The 23228-nt window shown below is 41.4% G+C and overlaps 1 protein-coding gene across 1 annotated transcript; it reads right to left on the bottom strand.

Moving 5' to 3' along the window:
• Positions 1 to 432: 432 nt before the first annotated feature.
• LOC116860235 (histone H2B-like) lies at positions 433 to 7413 on the bottom strand. Its single transcript, XM_032846200.1, has 3 exons — positions 7024 to 7413; positions 1151 to 1177; positions 433 to 642 (listed from the first exon to the last, which is right to left on the bottom strand). The coding sequence occupies exons 1-3, from the start codon at positions 7411 to 7413 to the stop codon at positions 433 to 435; spliced, it is 627 nt and encodes a 208-aa protein (XP_032702091.1).
• Positions 7414 to 23228: the final 15815 nt, after the last annotated feature.

Below are 23228 nucleotides of genomic sequence, written 5' to 3'. Positions count from 1 at the left end.
TCTTATATCAGCTTCTGCACTTTATCTGTTGCCATATCACCCACAAGGAAACTCTGGAAAATTCCCCACATGCTCATGAGAGAATGAGAAAGAAAAGGGTAACATCAGTATAACAAAAATAACCCCCCACTGAGGCTGACCTGCAGAAATAACTAACAGAAATGAGTGTTTGGGAAACCCAAGAAATGCCGCATGGTTAAGGAGAGCCCACAGCTGTCCAAGGAATAAAGTGCACCCCAATACAGATTAAAAGTAGTGCTGATCCTGTTTTGATCAAAGTAAAAATGCTGTAAATATCCACAGAATGCCGCAGCAAGAACAAAAACTATAGAGTTTGTCCCACTTTTTAAAGCTACAGGTCTGTCCCGCCAAGGAAGGTGGCTCTGAAAAGAGCCTTTGGTTTACGAGGTGGTCAGGTGGTCCCGAGGCAGCTCACTGGCAGAAGGTGTACCTGAGGATGGCTTTGGTGGCCTCGGACACGGCGTGCTTGCCAATCTCCCCGGGCAGCAGCAGGCGCACAGCTGTCTGGATCTCCCTGGAGGTGATGGTGGTGCGCTGGGTGGAGCGGGCCAGGCGAGAGGCCTCGTCGGCGATGCGCTCGAAGATGTCCTTGACGAACGAATCCAAGATGCTGACGGCCTTCTTCGAGAGGCTCAGGCCCTCGTGAACCTGCTTCAGAACCCTGGGGAAGTAGGTGGCGAAACTGTTGTGGGAGCAGCAGCAGCGGCGGCGGCGGGGGCAGTGGCGGCGGCGGCGGCATTGGCCCCTTGGCGAATTCTGCTTCGGGCCCTTCGGGTCAGCTTCTGTGGGCTCCTCCGCTGTGCCCAGGCTTTCCTCCCGAGAGGTCTCACAGCCAGGCTCCGCCATGTGGGGCTCGCCTTTTGCACACTCCAGAAGGAAGGACAATGGCGGCTGCGGGGGAAGGAGGGGGCGGGGGCGCTGGCCCATTTATAGTGGCTGCGCTTCCTGACGTCACGGGCAACCTCCATACCTGATTGGACCAAATGCAAGGTAGGAAAGCGGGGCTCTATGCCAGGCCGTGTCACCTGTGATTGCATACCCTTGAACGTGACATCACATCGGACAGTCAGAGAGGGAAATCCAGTGCCCTCTAAACTCCTTGGGACCTCGGTCAGAAAATCTTTCAAACATTCCATGTCGTTGTGCATTTTGTCTGCTGGTTTTCAACCTCAAGACAGTAACAGATCTTAGAAGAGTTATGTTTTTATTGGAATACTTTATATTCCACGTCATTAACTTATTTCAGATAAGCAGCAAGTGGCATTGGATCGGGATGTGCTAGAAACCAGGATGCTCTGGAGACCCAGAGTCAACGTGTCCACCTGTATTCTGGAAAACGTTCCCTGGGTACTTGAAAACAATGTGTATTCTGCTGCTTTCGGATGGAATATTCTGAAACATATCTGCTAAACCCATCTGGTCCAGTGGGTCATTCAAAGCCATTGGCTCCTTGTTGATTTTCTGTTTAGACCACCTGTCCATTGATGTAACTCAGGCCTTAAGGTCCCCTACTACTATTGTGTTATTATCGATTAGTTCCTTTGTGCTTGTTATTCACTGTTTTTATGTATTTGGGTGGTTGGGAGCGTAAATATTTACAATTCTTATAGCTTCTTCCTGGAGTATCTCTGTAAATATTTATAATTCTTATAGCTTCTTCTTGGAGTATCCTCTTTATTATTATATAGTGTCCTTCTTCGTCTCTTGTTACAGTCCTTTTTTTCTTTATTGTGTTACGTTAGTCACCATACAGCACACCATTGGATTTTGATGCAGCGTTCCCGATTCATTATTGCCATGTAACACCCAGTGCTCATCAGAACGCGTGGCCTGCTTAATACCCATCACTGGGTACCCCCATCCCCATACCCTCCTCCCCTCCAAAACCCTCAGATTGTTTCCTGGAGTCCACAGTTTCTCATGGTTCATAGACCCCTCTGAATCCCTCCACCTTCAGTTTTCCCTTCCTTCCTCTAATGTCCTCCGTGCTATTCCTTATGTTCCACATATGACTGAAACCGTTAAGGTCTAGTTTGTCCGATACAACTATTGCTACTCTGGCTTTATTTTGACATCCACGCACTTGATAAGTGTTGCTCCATCCCCTCACTTTCTTTCCAACCGTTGGTGTCTTTAGGCCTAAAATGAGTCTCTTGTAGGCACCATATAGATGGGTCATTTTTTTTTTTATCCATTCTGTCACCCTATGTCTTTTGATTGGAGCATTTAGTCCATTCACATTCAAAGTAATTATCGATAAATATGTATTTATCACCATGTTATTACCTGTTCCGTGGTTGTTTCTGAAGATTTTCTCTGATCTTTTCTTGTCTTTCTCTCTTTCATGTTTTGCTGATTTTCTTTAATGAGATATTTGGGTCCCGTTCTCTTTAGTCTTTGCCTATTTATTATTGGTTTTGGATTTGTGGGTGCTGTTAAGTTTACGTATAACCTCTTCTGCACATAGCAGTCTATATTAAGTTGATGGTCACTTAAGTTTGAACCCATTCTTGGCTCCTCTCCTCCTCATGTTTTAGGTACATGTTGTTACATTTTAGTTTTTATTTATTTTTATTTTCATTTTTTGTAGTGAGGGAGAGAGTGGGGAGGGGAAGAAGGAGGAGGAGCGAGAGAATCTGAAGTGGGTTCCATGCTGGCCGTGGAGCCCAAAGTGGGGCTGCATCCCACAACCCCAAATCATGACCTGAGCCGAAATCAAGAGTTAGACACTCAACCGACTGAGCCACCCTGGCGCCCCTGCATTTTTACATTTTAAATCCTTGTATTTTGTGAATTCCTTGACTGTCTTTTTACCAGAATAGTCAATTTTTAGTGCTTTTGTGGGTTTTTTCTACCTTGATACTGTCACTTTGGGTCTCTCCTTTCCACACAGAGTCCCCTTTACTACTTCCTGCAGGGCCGGTTTAGTGGTCACAAACTCCTTTAGTTTTCATTAGTGTGGGAAACTCTCTATCTCTCCTTCAGTTCTGAATGGCAGCCTTGCTGGATAGAGTCTTCCTGGCAGCAGATTCTTGCCTTTCAGCTCTCTGCATGTATCATGCCACTGATCTCCGGCTTGTAAAGTTTCTCTTGAAAAGTCTCCCGCTAGCCTTACGGGTTTTGGCTTTCCCTTGTAAATTACTGCCGTCTTTTCCTTTTCACCCTATTTCGCTGATTTAATTACAGTATGTCTTGGCGTGGGTCTGCCTCTGTTGATTTTTGTGGCAGTTCTCTGTGCCACCTGGATCTGGATGTTTGTTTCCGTCCCCAGTTTAGGGAAGTTTTTGGCTATTATTTCTCCAAATAAGCTTTCTGCCTCCTTTTCTCTCTTCTGCTTCTTCTTCTGGGACTCCTAAAATGTGAATGTTATTACATTTGATGGACTCACTGAGTTCCCCAAGTCTATTCTCATTTTGCATAATTCCTTTTCATCTCTATTGTATGGCTTGATTCCTTTCCATTAGTCTGTCTTCTAGGCCACCAATTCATTCCTCTGCTTCTTCCATCCTGCTGTTCATTCCATCAAACGTGTTTCTCATCTCGTTTACGGAGTCCTTTATCTCCGCTATGTTACCCCTTATCTCTGTGTTAAGGGTCTCACTCGTGTCTTCCACTCTTTTCTTAAGTTCAGTGAGTATCGTCACCGATCATTGCTTTAAATTCTCTAGCAGAGATGTTACTTACATCTCCTTTGCTTAGCTCTCTGGCCGTGGCCTGGTCCCGTTCTTTCGTGTGGGATCAAGTTCTCTGTCTCCTCATTTTGTCTGCTTCTCTGTGTCTGTTCATGCATGTTACAGAAGCCAGCTACGTCTTCTGCTCTTAAAAGTCGTGACTTTGTGAAGAGGTAGGCGGAGAGTGCCCTGCAGTGCTGTGTCCACTGTTGACCAGGACTTGGCCTTCAGGGAGTATCCTGTGTGTGTTGCTTATGCCCTGCTCTTGTGTCTGAGTCGGTTTCCTTTCAGGGCAGTCATCTGCACTGACTCTCTGCCTGTTGTGGGCTGTGCTTGTTTTCTGTGGTGTTACTGGGCCCCAGGGAGGCCTGCTCTGGGGACGGGGGCGGGGGGCATGCCCACCAGGGAACTTGAGAGCAATATTTCCGTTGGGCCACTGGTCCTCTGCCAGATTCCCCCAAGGGCTGTGGTGGCTGGGCCTGTGTGTGGGGTTGGCCAGGGGCATGAAGCTGGGTATGGCTGGAGGCAATGGCTGGGTGCAGCTGGGCCCCACCCAGAACAGTGGCTGTGGGTGCACGGCTGGGGGAGGCACTGCTGCTGGGCACGGTTCAGTGGCTGGGCAGGGAAGCAGCTGCACAGCCGGTGGCTGGGTGGGGCATGCACCGCTATAACAAAATCTGCCCTGACCGCCCACCCGCCCCAGGGCTGAGGCCAGCAGGCTTGGAGTGGGCAAGTCCTCAGGAGAACTGGGGGGCATGGCACACTGCTAGCAGGTTAGGTAGCAAGTGTCTGTGCAGTGCACAGACGGCTTTATGTTTATGCTGTGGGGCAGGGGAGGAAAATGGCACCTGCAGCTCCTTCCTGCTCAGAGAAGTCCCCCACCATGCTTCAAAATCAGTATGAACAGTTCTGTCTCTCGTTTGCCCCTGGCATCGTGTAAACTGCCATTTTTTATGTTGCTTCTCCACACAGGCTGCTCTCTCTATAAGGGTGGCGACCCAGCTGTCACTCTCCCTCCTGGCTTGCTCAGTGCTGAGACAGCTGACTTTCAGAGCTCCAGGCTCCAGTTCCCACTGGTTATACAAACTCATGGTATTCAGCCCCTCTAGTTCCCACAGCCAAACGGTATGGGTATTAGTCTCCTCCGTGTGAGTTCCCTGGTGCGAGGGCCCATTTCTCTGCCCTCCCCTCATGTTCCTGCAGGCAGCCTCTCTCCACATTTCTGACCTTCCTAAGCTTTCAGATGCAGCTTCCTCCCTATATTTAGCTGTGGGGTTCGTTCTTCCAGTCGTTGGGTTGCTCTCTGGTTTATTTACTTGTTGTGGATGATAACTAATTGTAAACATGGGACAGGGTGAGCTCAGTCTCCTCCTACTCTGCCATCTTCCCAAGCTCCTCTGGATTCCCATTCTTAAAACGACTTTTTAAGTAAAACGATATGTATGAGACCAATGTGCATGAATAACTTTGAAAAACCACTGTAAGTCATGTGGACAGAAAGGGCATTTTGAACCGGCAGCCATTAGCATGATGGAAATTAAGAGACTTTGTGAAACAGAATGTAATTTTTCTAAATGGTCCACAGGTCTTTCTCTGAAAAGGCATATGGCTCTGAAAAGAGCCTGTGGCTTCAAAAATTTAGTTCCCCATGTACATGAAAATTTCTAGGGACCACCCACAGGGATTTACTGGCCCTTCATTTTATGGTAGCTTTCCTTGAGTATTTATGCAGCAAGCCCTCCATCCCTTTTCATATCCCTTTGGATTTATCTCTCTTCTGATGGACTCAAGGAAAGGTTGGATTGCTGTGCATTAGCTAGCATTTGTCTCAACGTTTGGCTCAGAGTGACACCTTTCACAGGCTTCTAGATTCAAGTCAAAGGTTATTTAGAATTTTTTTAAATGTCCACATGGGATACATAGCAAACATGATGAAATATGGGTTTTAGTGCAACTCGTAACAAATTTCAAGGCACTGAACTCCCCCCAACACCCCTACCCCGCCAGTGTGTTCTCTCTTCACAGATATATAAGAAGCTAGAACTCAGTTAAATGCAAAGCACTCAGAAAATCACCACCTACCTTGAAATTCAGCATGTACCTATAGGAAAAGGAAACAGAAAGAAAGAAAGAAAGAAAGAAAGAGAAGAAGGCAGGCAGGAAGGAAGGAAGAAAGGGAAAGAAAAGGAAAGAAAAGAAAAGAAAAGAAAAAGAAAAAAGCAAACCCAAGCCTAGCCCCCATACCAAGAAGAAAAAACACAATGGGTATTAAAGGGCATTACCATTATCTTAAGTCCCCCTACCCATCCAATCACCTGACGTAGAGGAAGGAGTCCTCTTAGTGCTCCTAATCGACAAACAGCCTCCTCTTATTTTGATGCAAAGCAATAGGGACATGTCCCAGTGGGACATGGGCATGTTTGCCCTTCAACCACCCTGGTTCAAAGCAAGAGCTTCAGCAGAAGCCCACAGGCAGACAGACACCACTACCACCTTCCCCCTCAATCTCCAGGCGGTGCCCGGTGTCACAGGAAGGCTGGTTTTGGTTCAGCTCTGGTCACCCCACCACCCTTTGGGCCAATGGCCGTGGATCCTGTGCCGCCAGATGCTTATTGGCTGCTTCTAGTGGAGGCTGGGAGCGCAGCGGCTCTCATTGGAGGACCCTGTCATCCAGGCTTAACTGTTCAGGAAGACTTTTGTGTCAAAAGGGAAAGATGACAGAAGCAGGTTAAATTCGAATGAAGTAAAGTAGGCCTATCAGAAGGTCGGGAGCTTGAGTAGGGCATGAGTCTAGATTGAGATTTCTGCACAGTGTTTGGGTCCTCTTTTATGTAATTAACTGAATTAGGTTGAGGGGCTATGTTGAGCGAGTGTGAATGGGGTAAGTGTGAGTTCTGTATCCGCTACAGCCCTTCACTTGTTGCTATATCAACACACTCAAAAAATCTCGAGACGACACTACTCTAGGCAAGTGGGAGAAGGAGAAGACAAAAGGCAAGTAAAATTACTGTGGACCCAGCTGTGACGGTAAAGAGTCCTGAAGGGGCTGACCTGAAGGAACAGGCCGTTTAGGGAACTGACGAAATGCGATAGGGTCAAGGAAAATCATAACAGACCGCACCACACACATATATTAAAGTGGACTTGCTCACGGTTAAAAGGGCTTTAAGAATGGGCAGAATGGCCCAGGCCGAAACGCCAGCGTAGCTGGCACTCTGGAGAGTTACAGGTCTTTCTGAACCAAGTGAGGTGGCTCTGAAAAGAGCCTTTGGTTTGCGAGGTGGTCAGGCCGTCCAGGGGCAGCTCATTCGCGTTTGTTGAACCTGATGACAGCCTTGGTGGCCTCGGACTCGGCGTGCTTGCCAATCTCCCCGGGCAGCAGCAGGTGCACAGCTGTCTGCATCTCCCTGAAGGTGATGGTGGAGCGCTTGGTGGAGCGGGCCAGGCGAGACGCCTCGTCGACGATGCGCTCGAACATGTCCTTGACGAACGAATCCATGACGCTCACGGCCTGCTGCGAGAGGTTCAGGCCCTCGTGAACTTGCTTCAGAACCCTGGGGAAGTAAGTGGCAAAACTGTCGGGGCAGCGGCGCCCGCGGCGGCCACGGCGGCGCTCGCAGTGCCTTGGCTGCTCCTGCTTTGGACTCTTCGGGTCCACTGCTGTGGGCTCCTCTGTGCCCAGGCTCTCCTCAGAAGAGGTCTCACAGCCAGGTTCAGCCATGTGGGGCTCGCCTTCCCGACAGCCCTGAAGGAAGGACACTGGCAGCGGTTTGCGGGGCGCTGGCTCACTTATAGTCGCCGCGTTTCCTGACGTCACTCGCAAGACCTATCTGATTGGACAAAATGAAATCCCGGGAAGCCGGTCACTGAGCCAAGTCTCCTCAGATTTGATGGCAGGCAGTCGAGCTTGACATCTCCTCAGTCCGTGTGGGAATCAGACATTCCATGTGATGATGTAGTTTACCTCCAGAGGTGGGGTCATGATCTCAGGGTTATGAAATCCAGCACAATTTTCGGCTCTGCACTGAGTAAACTATACCTTTACTTAGAATATTTGACCTTTTTTCTTGGAATATTTGAACTTTTTTTTTCTGGCGGCCATCACGAGAAATTTAGAGGCTTCCTGATTACCACATGGGCTGAGGCGATGTCAATACGTCAAGCATCAGAAGTAAAGGTGTAGTTTACTTCAGATTCTTAATGTGAAACCTTTTTTTTTTTTTTTAAGAAAGGGAGTGAGATAAAGTAGGAAAGAAGGGGGAGTGGCGAAGAGGAGGGAGAGATTCCCAAGCAGGCTCCCATCTCAGCACAGAGCCCAGTATTGAGGGGATGTCAAGCACAAGAGCCTGGAGACATAGCTGACATATGAAGACATAGCTGACTTCAGTTACATGCAGGAACAGATACAGAGAAGCAGAAAAAATGAAGAGACAGAGAACTTTATCCCATATGAAAGAACCGGAGCAGGCCATGGCCAGAGATCTAAGCAAAAGAGATGTAAGTATCATCTCTGATAGAGAATTCAAAGCAATGATTGTTGAGGATACTCACTGACCTTAAGAAAAGAGTGGAAGACATTAGTGAGACCCTTAACACAGAGATAAGGAGTAACATAGCAGAGATAAAGGACTATGTAAACAAGATGAGAAACATGTTTGATGGAATGAACAGCAGGATGGAAGAAGCAGAGGAATGAATTGTTTTCAGAGCGCTGTGGTCTGAAAACATGCAGGGAATTACTGCAATCTTTTGGTACTTATTGAGACCTGATTTGTGACCCAGGATATGATCTATTCTGGAGAATGTTCCATGTGCACTAGAGAAGAATGTGTATTCTATTATTTTGGAATGGAATGTTCTGAATATATCTGTGATGTCCATCTGGTCCAGTGTGTCACTTAAAGCCTTTATTTCCTTGTTGATCTATTGCTTGGATGATCTGTCCTTTTTAGTGAGGGGGGTTGTTAAAGTCTCCTACTATTGTTGTATTATTGTCAATAGGTTTCTTTGATTTTGATATTAATTGATTTATATAATTGGCTACTCCCATGTTAGGAGCATAGGTATTTAAAATTTTTAGACCTTGGGGCTGCCTGGGTGGCTCAGTGGGTTAAGCCTCTGCCTTCAGCTCAGGTCCTGATCTCAGGGTTCTGGGATCGAGTCCCACATCGGGCTCTCTGCTAGGCGGGGAGCCTGCTTCCTCCTCTTTCTCTCTCTTTCCTACTTGTGATCTCTCTTTCTCTGTCAAATAAATAAAATCTTCAAAAAAAATAAAAAAAATAAAATTGTAAGACCTTCTTGTTGGACAGACCCTTTAAGTATGATATAGTGTCCTTCCTCATCTCTTATTATAGCTTTTGGTTTAAAAGCTAATTTGTCTGGTATAAGTATTGCCACCCCACATTTTTTGATGTCCATTAGCATGTTAAATGGTTTTCCACCCCCTCACTTTAAATCTGGAGATGTCTTTGGGTCTAAAATGAGTCTCTTACAGACAGCATATCTATAGGTCTTTTTTTTTTTTTTATCCAGTCTGATACTCTGCGTCTTTTGATTGGGGTATTTAGCCAATTTACATTCAGGGTAACTATCGAAAGATATGAATTTATTGCCAGTGCATTGTCTGTAAGGTGACTGTTACTGTATATTGTCTCTGTTCCTTTCTGGTCTGTTACTTTTATGCTCTCTCTTTGCTTGGAGGACCCCTTTCAAAATTTCCTACAGGGTTGGTTTGGTGTTTGTAAATTCTGTTAGTTTTTGTTTGTCCTGGAAGCTTTTTAATCTCTCCTTCTACTTTCAGTGACAGCCTAGCTGGATATAGTATTCTTGGCTACATATTTTTCTCGTTGAGTGCTCTGAATATATCAGGCCAGTCTGATTTGGCCTACTAGGTCTCTGTGGATAGGTCTGCTCCCAATCTAATATTTCTATCATTGTATGTTACAGACCTCTTGTCCTGAACTGCTTTCAGGATTTTCTCTTTGTCATTAAGACTTGTAAGTTTTACTATTAGATGACAGGGTGTGGACCTATTTTTATTGATTTTGAGTGCAGTTCTTTGTGCCTCCTGGATTTGGATGCTTGTTCCCTTCGCCAAACTAGGGAAATTCTCTAATTTGCTCCAATATACCTTCTGCACTCCGCCTTTCTTCTTCTTCTGGGATCCCAATTATTCTAATATTGTTTTGCCTTTGGTATCACTTATCTCTCAAATTCACCCCTTGTGGTCTTGTAGTTGTTTATCTCTCATTTTCTCAGCTTCTTTATTCTCCATCTTTTGGTCTTCTATATCACTAATTCTCTCTTCTGCCTCTTTTATCCTAGCAGTAATAGCCTCCATATTTGATTGCACCTCATTAATAGCTTTTTTAAAATTTCAACTTGGTTAGATTTTAGTTCCTTTATTTCTCCAGAAAGGTACTTTACTTCTCCTGAAAGAGATTCTCTAGTATCTTTCATGGTTTTTTTGAGCCCAGCTAGCACCTTGAGAATCATCATTCAGAACTCTAGATCTGACATCTTACTAATTTCCATATTGATCAGGTCCCTAGCCATCGGTAATGCCTCTTGTTCCTTTTTTTTTTTTTGAGGTGAGTTTTTCCACCTTGTCATTTTATCCAGATAAGAATAGATGAATGAGAGAACAAAATCCTAAAAGGGTCGAAATGACCCCAGAAAAATATACATTAACCAAATTGGAAGAGACCTGAAACCACAATAGGGGGAAGAAAGGAAGAAAAAAATGTATATATATTAGCCTCGTGAATAGAACAGAGCCACACACTTGATTTTCGTGTATTTTGGTCTGTTAGAAGAAACTGTTCCCAAAATTTTAAAGAAAGAAAAACATATATATACAAAAATAAGGGTAAACATGATGAAGCAGTGGAGTATGACTGTAAAGATGAACATTAAAAAAGATTCTATAAAAGAACTTGGTAAGATAAGAAATTGGTTGAAAGAAAGAAAAAAAATTGGAAAGAACGTGATCAGTCTGGAGACTAGAACAAAGCTAGATTTAAGGTACATTTTGATCTGTTAGAAGAAACTCTATCTCAAAATTTTAAAGAAAGAAAAACCTATATGTATGCAAAAAATAAGGCAAAATACAAAGAAGGGATAGAATATCTATAACAGTCAAAATTAAAAAAGATTTTTAAGAAGGTCTTGATAAGATAAGTAGTTAAATTTTGGAAAGAGGGAAAAATAAAAAAATAGACTAGGAAAAAAATAAAATTAAAAAAATTTAATGTTGAGAGACTAAAGAATGATGGGGGAAAAAACCCCCATGAATTCTATGTGCTGTATTCCTGTAGCTCTGAAGTTTCACATTTCTCATTGATTGGTGGACTTGGTCTTGGCTGAATGTTCTTGTTGATCCTCTTGGGGAGGGGCCTGTTGCACTGATTTTCAAATGTCTTTGCCTGAGGCGATATTGCGCTGCCCTTGCCAGGGGCCAGGCTAAGCAATCTGCTCAGGTTTGCTCTCGGGAGCTTTTGTTCCCTGAAGACTTCATTCCCTGAAGGAGGGAAATGAAGATGGTGACCTCCCAAACTCTGGCCCATAGGAGCTGAGAGCTCCAGGCCCCACTCTTCAATATGTCCTCAGAGAAAAGCAGTCAAATCCTCCTGTCTCCCTGGTCTGTGGCCGCACTCTGAGCTCACCCAGTCTATCACTGAGTGTTTCGGTCTCTGGTGCATGGTCCCGTTTGGAGTCTCCATACCCAGCTGATTCCTGCCACACGTTCCTGTGTGGGGTCCCTGCTCGAAGAGCAGTGGCCTGTGCCTTGTATCGTGATTTAAGGTAACCCTGACCTGAGCGCCCACTCCTTAGCTCTGTCTCTGTAGCCGGCTTCGCCGCTCCAATACCTGGGAGCTCTGCCACACTCAGACACCCCTGATCTTTTTGTGTACCCACGGGTCCTGAGGCCACACATCCCCACGAGGGCTCCACCCCCCACTTAGCCTCTGGAACAATGTCCCTCAGTGGAGTAGACTTCTAAAAGTTCCAATTTTGTGCTCCACTGCTCTACTGCTTGGTGGGAGCCCCCACCCCAACGCAGTCTATCTTCCCATATATCACCTCGGATTCACTTCTCTTCATGTCCTACCTTCCAGAAAGTGGTCGCTTTTCTGTTCCTAGAATTGCTGCTCTTCTTCTCTTTGATCTCCTATTGAGTTTGTAGGTGTTCAGAATGGTTTGATAACTAGCTGAACTCCTGAGACCTCAGGTTCCTACTCCTCTCCCATCATGCTCCTCCTCCAAATCGTCTCCTTTTTCTGTTGACCTCTAGGGATGATTTGTCTTCTGCTCCTTCTATGCCTTGCTCACCCAACAAATTTTACCTACCAAAATTATTTTCATCCTTTTTTAAAAGATTTTATTTATTCATTTGACAGACAGAGATCAGAAGTAGGCAGAGAGGCAGGCAGAGAGAGAGGAAGGGAAGCAGGCTCCCTGCTGAGCAGAGAGACCCTGAGATCATGACCTGAGCTGAAGGCAGAGGCTTTAACCCACTGAGCCACCCAGGTGCCCCAATTATATTCATCCTTTAGTTCTCTTCTCGAATATCAGTTTTTAAAAATAAATGTTTATTTTTATTTTATTGAGGTATTCAACATTATCTTAGTTTTAGTCATTGGACATACTGATTTGAAATTTGTACATGGTATGAAATGTTCCTCACAATAAGTCTAGTTAACATCTTTTAGAGAACTTTTTTTCTTGTGATGAGAAACTTTTAAGATTTATTCTCTTAACAACTTTCAAATATACAGTACAGCATTATTAACTATAGTCACCATGCTGTACATGACATTCCCAAGGACTTTATTTTTTTAGAGTAGTTTTAGATTTATAACAAAATTGAGGGGAAGATACAGAGATTTCTCATTTACCTCTGTTCCCCACACATGCACAGCTTCCTGATTATCAACATTACTCATGAAAATGGTATTTTTTTTTTTTTTGCAAAGGATGAACCTACATTGACAAATCATAATCACCCAAAGTCCATAGTTTCCTTAGGGTTCACTCCTGGTATTGTACACACTGTGTGTTTAAAAATATATAATGACATATATCCATTATTATAATATCATACAGAGTGTTTTCACTGCCCTAAAATATTCCCTAACCCTGTCTGACACTGATCTTTTTATTGTCTCCATAATTTTGCCTTTTCCAGAATGTAGTATAGTTGGAATCATATAGTATGTAGCCTGTTCAGGTGGGCTTCTTTCACTTAGTAATATGTATTTAAGATTTCGTCCATGTCTTTTCATGGGTTGATAACTCATTTATGTTTAGTGCTAAATAATATTCCAATGTCTAGATATTCCACAGTTTACTTATCCATTCACCTACTGAAGGACATCTGGGTTGCTTTCAAGTTCTGGTAGGTACGAATAAAACTGCTATAAACATCCACATCAAGGTTTTTATGTAAACATTACATTTTCAACTCCTTTGGGTAAATGTCAAGGAATGCTACTGCTGGACCATATGAGTATATTTAGTTTTATAAGAAACCACCAATTGTCTTCCAAAGTAGCTGTACCATTTTACATTCCCAACAACAATGAATTTGAGTTCCTTTTGTTCTACACCTTTGTCAACATTTGGTGTTGTCAGTGTTCCAGATTTCGGCCCTTCTAATAGGTGTGTAGTGATATCTCATTGATCTTTTTAAAGATTTTTTTATTTATTTGTCAGAGAGAAAGAGAGAGAGAGTGCACAAGCAGGGGAAGCAGCAGGCAGAGGGAGAAACAGACTCCCCACTGACCAAGGAGCCCATTGCGGACTCCATCCCAGGACCCTGAGATCATGACCTGAGCTGAAGGCAGACGCTTAACTGACTGAACCACCCAGGCATTCCATGATATCTCAATGTTGTCTTAATTTACATTTCTCTGATTGGAGCATCTTTTCATATGCTTATTTGCCATCATCCTATCTTCTTTATGAGGTGATTTTAATGTCTTTTTTTACTTAAAATTTTTTAAAAAATTTAAATTGGGTCATTTCTTTTTTTATTGCTATCTGAAAAGTCATCACCATACCCAAGGCCATCTATGTTTTCTTCTATATTATCTTCTAGGAGTTTTATAGTTCTGTGATCTATTTATATGTTGATCTATTTGTTTTGTTTCCTCTTTTGAAATTTCATTTACCTGATTTATTTTTTTTTCTAGAATTGCAGTGATGAAAGTTTTGTTTTGTTTTGTTTTTGTTTTGTTTTGCAAATTGTCCCCTGAGTCCAGAAGACATCTCTTTTTGATAGTTTACTGAAAACATGGATTGTATTTTGCCCTGTGATAAAGGCTGCCAGGGTCCTTGTGGTTGGCCACTTTAGGAAGTGGTCCTTTGTCCCTTCTCCTTTCCTCTGCTAGACAAGAGCTTAAGTACAGAGGAAGGAGTAGTTTGGAAACCCATTTACTGGTTGTAGTATACACCAATCCAGAGCATTTCTTCCCAGGTATTGGTGGAAGATCATCACTGGGGAAGAGGCAGAACAGGATGGCAAAGGGTTTTTGAAGCATATTACTTCCTTAAACTTCTTTTTTGTGTGTGAGCTACAATTGGCCTATAACATTGTGTGTATGATTTGTTGATTTGGAACATTTGTATATTGCAATATGATTGCCACCATAGTGTTAGCTAGCATTTCTATCATATCACATAATTATAATTATTTTTTATGGTGAGAACATTATTCAGCCTGGAGAAAAAAAGAAATCCTGCCATTTGTGACAATATGGGTGGACCTTGAGATGAGGTGAGTCAGAAAAAGACAAAGACAAATATTGTATGATATCATTTATACATGGAATCTTAAAAAAGGTGATTTGTAAAACCAGCATAGAATGATGGTTGCCAGGGACTGGGATGGGGGTGGAGGAATTGGGAAGATGTTGTTTAAGGGTACAAACTTGCAACTAGTAGATAAATTCTGGAGATCTAATATACAACATATTGATGATAGTCAGAAATACTTCATTACAAACTTCAAACTAAGAAATTAGATCTATGCCATTTGGAGTTAATTTTTGTGAGGGGTATTCAAGTATCACTTCTTCACATAGCCTTTTCAGAGTACCTCCTATCATGAAATGGGTAGGACTTCATCCTCCTTAGAACCTACTGAACACTTGTTTTTTTTCTTCTGTTATGGTTGGGGGGACAAAATAATTTATTTTTCAAACTGGGATGCTTTTCAGAGTGAAAGAGTATGCTACTTGCTCAGTTGGTTGAACATCTGCCTTTGACTTCATCATGATCCCAGAGTCCCAGGATTGAGCCCCACATTGGGCTCTCTGCTCAGCGGAGAGTCTGCTTCTCTCTCTACCCCTCACCCCATTCATGTTCTCTCTCTCTCTATCAAATAAATAAAACCTTTAAAAAATTACATTGGGGGCACCTGGGTGGCTCAGTGGGTTGAAGCCTCTGCCTTCGGCTCAGGTCATGATCCCAGGGTCCTGGGATTGAGCCCCACAGAGGGCTCTCTGCTCAGCAGGGAGCCTGCTTCCCCCCACCACCCCGCCTGCCTCTCTGCCTCTCTGTCTGTCAAAATATAAATAAAATCTTTTAAAAAATACATCAGGACAGCAGATACTGGAATTGTCCTTATGGACACAGTAATGATAGTATATATTATCTTACCCATATTCTAGTCATTTCTGGACTTAACCCAAGGATTTTGTGAACTTCAAAGGATTTTCTGACTCCTTAGCATCATCTTATTTTCTGAAGCTCCCAGCATGACATTTTTGAATGTATGTAGAAGCCCTCTTATCTGCAGTGATTCTATCTACTTAGTTAATTGAAAAAGGTAAAGGAAAATATTAAGTGTTCATGATACCTACTTATCTTACACATTATATTTTTTCCCAGAACATGTGTTTATTTGTTCACTTACTTTTTTTTTGTTGTTCTTTTTTTGTTGTTGTTCACTTACCTTTTGATCTAGGGTCTATCAAGTCCTTTTCTTTGAGGGTAAGTTTATTGACTAGTGCTCCACAAACTCTTTTTTGCAGAAATGGCATTTATAAGGCATTAACTCTGATTTTCAGGACAGTTTCTTTAACTTAGAGTGATATCATAAAGATACTTGCAAAGTAATAAGTAATAATTTTTTCCTTAAGTTTTTTCCAATTTGAAAAAACATATCGTAACATAAAATTTACCATCTTAACCATTTTAAGTGTATAGTTCAGTGTTATTAAATACATTCTTAATATTGTGCAACCATCATCAGCATTCATCTCTGTAACTCTTTTCATCTTGCAAAATGAAATATTATACTCATTAAACAATAACGGTATATACTTCCCTCTCCACATCCTCTGACAACCACAATTTTATTTCTTGACTATGATTTTGACTATTGTAAGTACCTTGTATAAGTGGAATCATACAATATTTGTCTTGTGACAGTCTTATTTCACTTAGCATAATATCCTCAAGGTTCATGTATGCTGTAACTTGTGTCAGAATTTCTTTCCTTTTTAAGGCTCAATAATAGTCCATTGCATGTGTAGACCACATTTTGCTTATTCATTCACCCACTGTTGGACACATGGGTTGTTTCCACATTTTAACTATTGTAAATCATGCTGCTGCTATAAACATGGGTGTGTAAATATCTCTTTGAGACTTTGCTTTCAATTCTTTTGAATATATATCCAAAAGTGAAATTGCTAGATCATATTGTAATTCTATTTATAATTTTTTGAGCCATACTGTTTTCCACAACAGCTGTTTTTACATTTACATTGCCAATACATAAGGGTTCTAATTTCTTACATCCTCTCCAGCACTTGTTATTTATTTCATTTTTGATAGTAGTCTTCCTAATGGGTATGAAATGGTAACTCATTATAGTTTTGATTTTCATTTCCTTGATGATTAATGACATTGAACATGTTTTCATGTGCTTATTGACCATTTAAATCTGTTCTTTGGAAAAACATATATTGAAGCCCTTTGCTCATTTTGGAACTAATTGTTTGGTTTTTTTGTTGTTGAGTTTTAGGAGCTCTCTATATATTGTGAATATAGCCCCTTATCAAATATATGATTTGTACTTATTTTCTCTCATTCTATGGATTATTGCTTTTTTACTCTGTTGATATTGTCTTTTGAGGCACAAAATTAAAAACTTTTCATGAAGTCCTATTTGTCTTTAGCCAATCTTTCCACATCTTTGAATGTAATTTTTCAGAGAAACAAATCTCTTTCATACTTCATTTATTTGCATAACATTTTGTTAAACTACACAATCATATTACAAGTAGAAACAAGTTTTGTGAGGCAGAAACAAGTTTTGTAAATAAACCCAGTTGACTCTTGGTAAGCCTAGAGCACTATGAGGGGGAGCAGAAGCATATGAAGAAACCAGAGATTAGCCTACTAAAAACAATGGCTCAGTGAACCTCAGACATCAGTTAGTATGTTTTACAGAGAGCATGGAGAAATTTTGTTAATCTGGTATGTTAGTTAAGTGGAGCTTTAATTGAGAACATTTATTGTATAAGGTTCTGGTAAATATTTGTTGGGTTTAATTTAACTGAATTTAATGGAGTCCTTAAGAAGATTTTCTACCCTATCTTTTTATTGGCAGTTTACCCACTGTGTCTGTGAAAGGAGAAATGCAGATAGGATGACCCCTTTTATTAAAATTAAAATTTCAACCCTTGTTCCTCTTGGCATGGCTTATCCTTCCTCAGCACTTATTTTTTTCTCCATAGTACTTTCCACCCTATGATGTACTAAATATATTATTTATTTAGTCATCTATTTTCTGTCATCTTATGCTAGAATCAAAGGTCAATAAATACAAGAATTTTGGGCTCCTCTATTCAGTGATGTGTTCCTAAAGCCTAGAAAATGAGACATAGTAGGTGCTCAATAAATATTCATTGAATGAATAAATGCATGATAGAATTGTTTTATAGAATGTTAAAGCTGCAAGGAGCATTTGACATAATCTAGTTCAATCTTGTTATTTTATATAGATATAACATAACATAGAATTCTAGTATGAGACACAGGTAGATCTGGGTTCAAGTTAATCACTTGCTATGTGGTTTTGGGCAAATTACTTACCTTTCTGTGCCTCCATTTACTCATATTTAAAATGGGGATAATAACAGAGACCCATCTTATAGGGCAAATTGCGAGGATTCAATGACATGATGCACGCAAAACACTTAGTATAGTGTTTTGTGTCTAACACATGGTTAATTTTGTCTCAGTCAAGGTTTAGCAATTGAGATCACATCAAGTATTGATAATAGAAGGAATTTAATGCAGGGAATTGGTAATAAAGGGAATGGATGAGCTGAAAGCTAAACAGGGCATGGTAAGGTAATCCATTGACTAATAGTAACAGCAAGCTAGGACTTGGAGGGATAAATAGGAGGAGGTAGTATTACCAGAGCCCAGAGGCTTAATCATCTGAGTCTCTCTGTCAGGAATTGAATCTATAGGGAAGATTCAGCTGCTATAGGAGATGCCATCCCAGAAGAGGTGTGGAGAGAAATACGTTGGTTTTTCTCTTCTTAGTATGAAAGAGCCTCCCTCCAGTATCTCCCATTGGCTGAACCTAGCTGGAAACCAGCTCATGTGGGAACCTGGAAAAGGCAAACTTCAGAAGTCACCCCCTTCCTGCCCTGGAAGGATACAGAGTAGAACCTGGAAAGGATGAAGAATGGTATGCTGCTTAATCAAGAAGAACTATTATTGCTATTACTGGCCTCACTAACACAATGCAGAGCTAACCGGCTAGAGGCAGTCTGTTACATAAGGGAAAATGTGCTAAATGATGAATCAGAGCCAGATTCTGTCATGTTCAACACCATTTACATTAGTCATGATGTGACTGACTCACAAGGGATTGGCTGGGTATTTTAACTCTTTGAGGTCCAACAATACTTTGTTTCTGAGTTGGAATATCATGTGTTAGCAATGTGCATAAGTTTTTTCCTACCCCTAAACTTAGGCCACTTCCTAGTATCACAACTAAATGTTACTTACAGTTCCATAAGTTCCAACCAAAATTAATGTAAACTGAAATGTTTAATTTTTTGATGCTTAGTTTAAACAGCCCAATTGTGGACTAAATTTAAATTAAAAACTCAGCATGAATCAGATGGTTTATGTCTCTATGTGATGGCTTTTATATTAAATGGTTTACATAAATGCTGTTGTTTATCTTGGAAACAGGTTGTCATGCATATTAATGAGACCCAGGTGTTAACTTCATGCTGTTTTCTTTCCAACGAAGAAAATCTTTACATTAAGTTAAAGTGTTTTTTAAATATTTGTTGTAATAATTATAAGACAATGTTTTATGCATCACAATGTTTACCAGGTTTATTTCCTAATTTCAGCCCACTTCATAATTCCTCTCTTTTCCCACTGCACTTGTGCTTTTGTATCTAAGGGCTTCCAGCCAAACATGGAAATAGGCTGAAGGTCCTGAGGAGATCAAGAAGGACAAACCTTCCTCCATCAGTTCTTCAAATGGCAAGACTTCATGTTTATCTGTGTTCTGTCCAAGGTCATCTTATACTCATCCCTTGTGGTTTTCTCCTTCCCTATAAGGAAGGGTGATTGGCCAAAGTGATTGCAGGCTATAAGACCCCATATCTTTTATAATTTTCTAATATTTCCTTAGAATACTTTTTTTGTACTCCTTTGATCATTTCTGTGACTTCTCTGTAGCCCTCCACCTTTTCTTAAAGTGCAGAAACCTGGGCTGATTGGATTTCTCTAAGAAGAACTGACCAGTGTTAAACATAGCAGGAAAATAGCTTTGTGGATCTTGCTCATCTTAGAGAAAGTTCTCAGAGCAGTAATAATCTACCTAATTTTCTGAGATCGCTATTGTGTGCTTGTATTCAAAGAAACCACCCTCTGAATAGACGGTGGGCATACACTCCACTCAGTTTCACAAAAAGCTTTTGAGCACCTACTGTAAGCTGGGCATTATGCTATGTTCTGGGAATATAGGCATATGTAAGACATCATCTTAGCTCTCGGAGAATGTGTAGTCTCACAGGGGAGACATGCACATAGAGTTTTTAAATGCATAGTTTTGTTATTAAGGTATACACTGGGTAATTCTAAAACTCATTACAGACCCCAAACCAGCCTTGGGGAGGGATCCTAGAGGATGCGATACCTGGAGTTAAATCTTGAAGGTGAAGTAGGAATTATTTGGCAGAAGAGGTGAAGAAACAGCGCTCCTGGAAGAGAGAACAATGTGAATAAAGGTAAGGAGGTGTGAAGAAATGGTTTATTCAGCAGTACAGTATTAACTTTGGATTTATGAGTGAAGTGCAATTTGATTGAGAAAGTGATGGGGCTAGGTTGTGAAAGGCCTGCTGGTCATGCTATGGAGTATGGCCCTTCATCTTGAATTTATTCTTGGGACAGGGATGAGATAAATGGGGTGAGGAGGGATGGAAGGGTTTAAGAAAGAGAATGTATTTTCCATGAGGTTAGAAAGGAAGAGATGGTATGAATAACACCTTACCTTGAAATGACATTTTTTTCTCTAGATTTTTCCAAAGCTGAGGTTTCTGTCTATTTGTATGGGCATTTGAAGATATTTTTTTAATCAAGAAAATTTAAAAAAAAAGTAAGCCAAAGGACTCAATATTTTTTAATTTTAATTTTTATAAACATATATTTTTTCCCCAGGGGTACAGGTCTGTGAATCGCCAGGTTTACACACTTCACAGCACTCACCATAGCACATACCCTCCCCAATGGCCATAATAACCCCACCCCCCCTCTCCCAAGCCCCCTCCCCCCAGCAACCCTCAGTTTCTTTTGTGAGATTAAGAGTCACTTATGGTTTATCTCCCTCCCAATCCCATCTTGCTTCATTTACTCTTCTCCTACCCCCTTAACCCCCATGTTGCATCTCCTCTCCCTCATATCAGGGAGATCATATGATAGTTGTCATTCTCCGATTGACTTATTTCGCTAAGCATGATACCCTCTAGTTCCATCCATGTCATCGCAAATGGCAAGATTTCATTTCTTTTGATGGCTGCATAGTATTCCATTGTGTATATATACCACTTCTTCTTTACCCATTCGTCTGTTGATGGACATCTAGGTTCTTTCCATAGTTTGGCTATTGTAGACATTGCTGCTATAAACATTCGAGTGCATGTGCCCCTTCGGATCACTATGTTTGTATCTTTAGGGTAAATACCCAGCAGTGCAATTGCTGGGTCGTAGGGTAGTTCTATTTTCAACATTTTGAGGAACCTCCATGCTGTTTTCCAGAGTGGTTGCACCAGCTTGCATTCCCACCAACAGTGTAGGAAGGTTCCCCTTTCTCCGCATCCTCGCCAGCATCTGTCATTTCCTGACTTGTTAATTTTAGCCATTCTGACTGGTGTGAGGTGATAATCTCATTGTGGTTTTGATTTGTATTTCCCTGATGCCGAGTGATATGGAGCACTTTTTCATGTGTCTGTTGGCCATCTGGATGTCTTCTTTGCAAAACTGTCTGTTCATGTCCTCTGCCCATTTCTTGATTGGATTATTTGTTCTTTGGGTGTTGAGTTTGCTAAGTTCTTTATAGATTCTGGACACTAGCCCTTTATCTGATATGTCGTTTGCAAATATCTTCTCCCATTCTGTCAGTTGTCCTTTGGTTTTGTTAACTGTTTCCTTTGCTGTGCAAAAGCTTTTGATCTTGATAAAATCCCAATAGTTCATTTTTGCCCTTGCTTCCCTTGCCTTTGGCGATCTTCCTAGGAAGATGTTGCTGCGGCTGAGGTCAAAGAGGTTGCTGCCTGTGTTCTCCTCAAGGACTTTGATCAATTCCTTTCTCACATTGTGGTCCTTCATCCATTTTGAGTCTATTTTTGTGTGTGGTGTAAGGAAATGATCTAATTTCATTTTTCTGCATGTGGCTGTCCAATTTTCCCAACACCATTTATTGAAGAGGTTGTCTTGTTTCCATTGGACATTCTTTCCTGCTTTGTCGAAGATTAGTTGACCATAGAGTTGAGGGTCTATTTCTGGGCTCTCTATTCTGTTCCATTGATCTATGTGTCTGTTTTTGTGCCAGTACCATGCTGTCTTGATGATGACAGCTTTGTAGTAGAGCTTGAAGTCCGCAATTGTGATGCCACCAACTTTGGCTTTCTTTTTCAATATTCCTTTGGCTATTCGCGGTCTTTTCTGGTTCCATATAAAGTTTAGGATTATTTGTTCCATTTCTTTGAAAAAAATGGATGGAATTTTGATAGGGATTGCATTAAATGTGTAGATTGCTTTAGGTAGCGTAGACATTTTCACAATATTTATTCTTCCAATCCAGGAGCATGGAACATTTTTCCATTTCTTTGTGTCTTCCTCAATTTCTTTCATGAGTACTTTATAGTTTTCTGTGTATAGATTCTTAGTCTCTTTGGTTAGGTTTATTCCTAGGTATCTTATAGTTTTGGGTGCAATTGTAAATGGGATGGACTCCTTAATTTCTCTTTCTTCTGTCTTGTTGTTGGTGTAGAGAAATGCGACTGATTTCTGTGCATTGATTTTATATCCTAACACTTTACTGAATTCCTGTACCAGTTCTAGCAGTTTTGGAGTGGAGTCTTTTGGGTTTTCCACATATAGTATCATATCATCTGCGAAGAGTGATAGTTTGACTTCTTCTTTGCCGATTTGGATGCCTTTAATTTCTTTTTGTTGTCTGATTGCTGAGGCTAGGACTTCTAGTACTATGTTGAATAGCAGTGGTGATAACGGACATCCCTGCCGTGTTCCTGACCTTAGCGGAAATGCTTTCAGTTTTTCTCCATTGAGAATGATATTTGCGGTGTGTTTTTCATACATGGCTTTGATGATATTGAGGTATGTGCCCTCTATCCCTACACTTTGAAGAGTTTTGATCAGGAAGGGATGCTGTACTTTGTCAAATGCCTTTTCAGCATCTATGGAGAGTATCATATGGTTCTTGTTCTTTCTTTTATTGATGTGTTGTATCACATTGATTGATCTGCGGATGTTGAACCAACCTTGCAACCCTGGAATAAATCCCACTTGGTCGTGGTGAATAATCTTTTTAATGTACTGTTGAATCCTATCGGCTAGTATTTTGGTGAGAATTTTTGCATCTGTGTTCATCAAGGATATTGGTCTGTAGTTCTCTTTTTTGATGGGATCCTTTTCTGGTTTTGGGATCAAGGTGATGCTGGCCTCATAAAATGAGTTGGGAAGTTTTCCTTCCATTTCTATTTTTTGGAACAGTTTCAGGAGAATAGGAATTCATTCTTCCTTAAATGTTTGGTAGAATTCCCCCGGGAAGCCATCTGGCCCTGGGCTTTTGTTTGTTTGGAGATTTTTGATGACTGTTTCAATCTCCTTACTGGTTATGGGTCTGTTCAGGCTTTCTATTTCTTCCTGGTTCAGTTGTGGTAGTTTATATGTCTCTAGGAATGCATCCATTTCTTCCAGATTGTCAAATTTGTTGGCATAGAGTTGCTCATAATATGTTCTTATAAT

Source organism: Lontra canadensis, unplaced genomic scaffold, assembly GCF_010015895.1.
Source record: "Lontra canadensis isolate GAN:19392208 unplaced genomic scaffold, GSC_riverotter_1.0 scaffold172, whole genome shotgun sequence".
Lineage (NCBI taxonomy): Eukaryota > Metazoa > Chordata > Mammalia > Carnivora > Mustelidae > Lontra > Lontra canadensis.
The sequence above is the reverse complement of the archived record's forward strand: the minus strand, read 5'-3'. Positions and strand labels throughout refer to the sequence as shown.

Coding starts and splice junctions, on each gene's coding strand:
- LOC116860235 (XM_032846200.1), bottom strand. CDS start 7,413: ATGGCTGAACCTGGCTGTGAGACCTCTTCTGAGGAGAGCCTGGGCACA. Junction 1,178..7,023: donor AGTCCGAGGCCACCAAGGCT/GTCATCAGGTTC, acceptor GTTGAAAACCAG/CAGACAAAATGCACAACGAC. Junction 643..1,150: donor AATGCACAACGACATGGAAT/GTTTGAAAGATT, acceptor AGCCTCTCGAAG/AAGGCCGTCAGCATCTTGGA.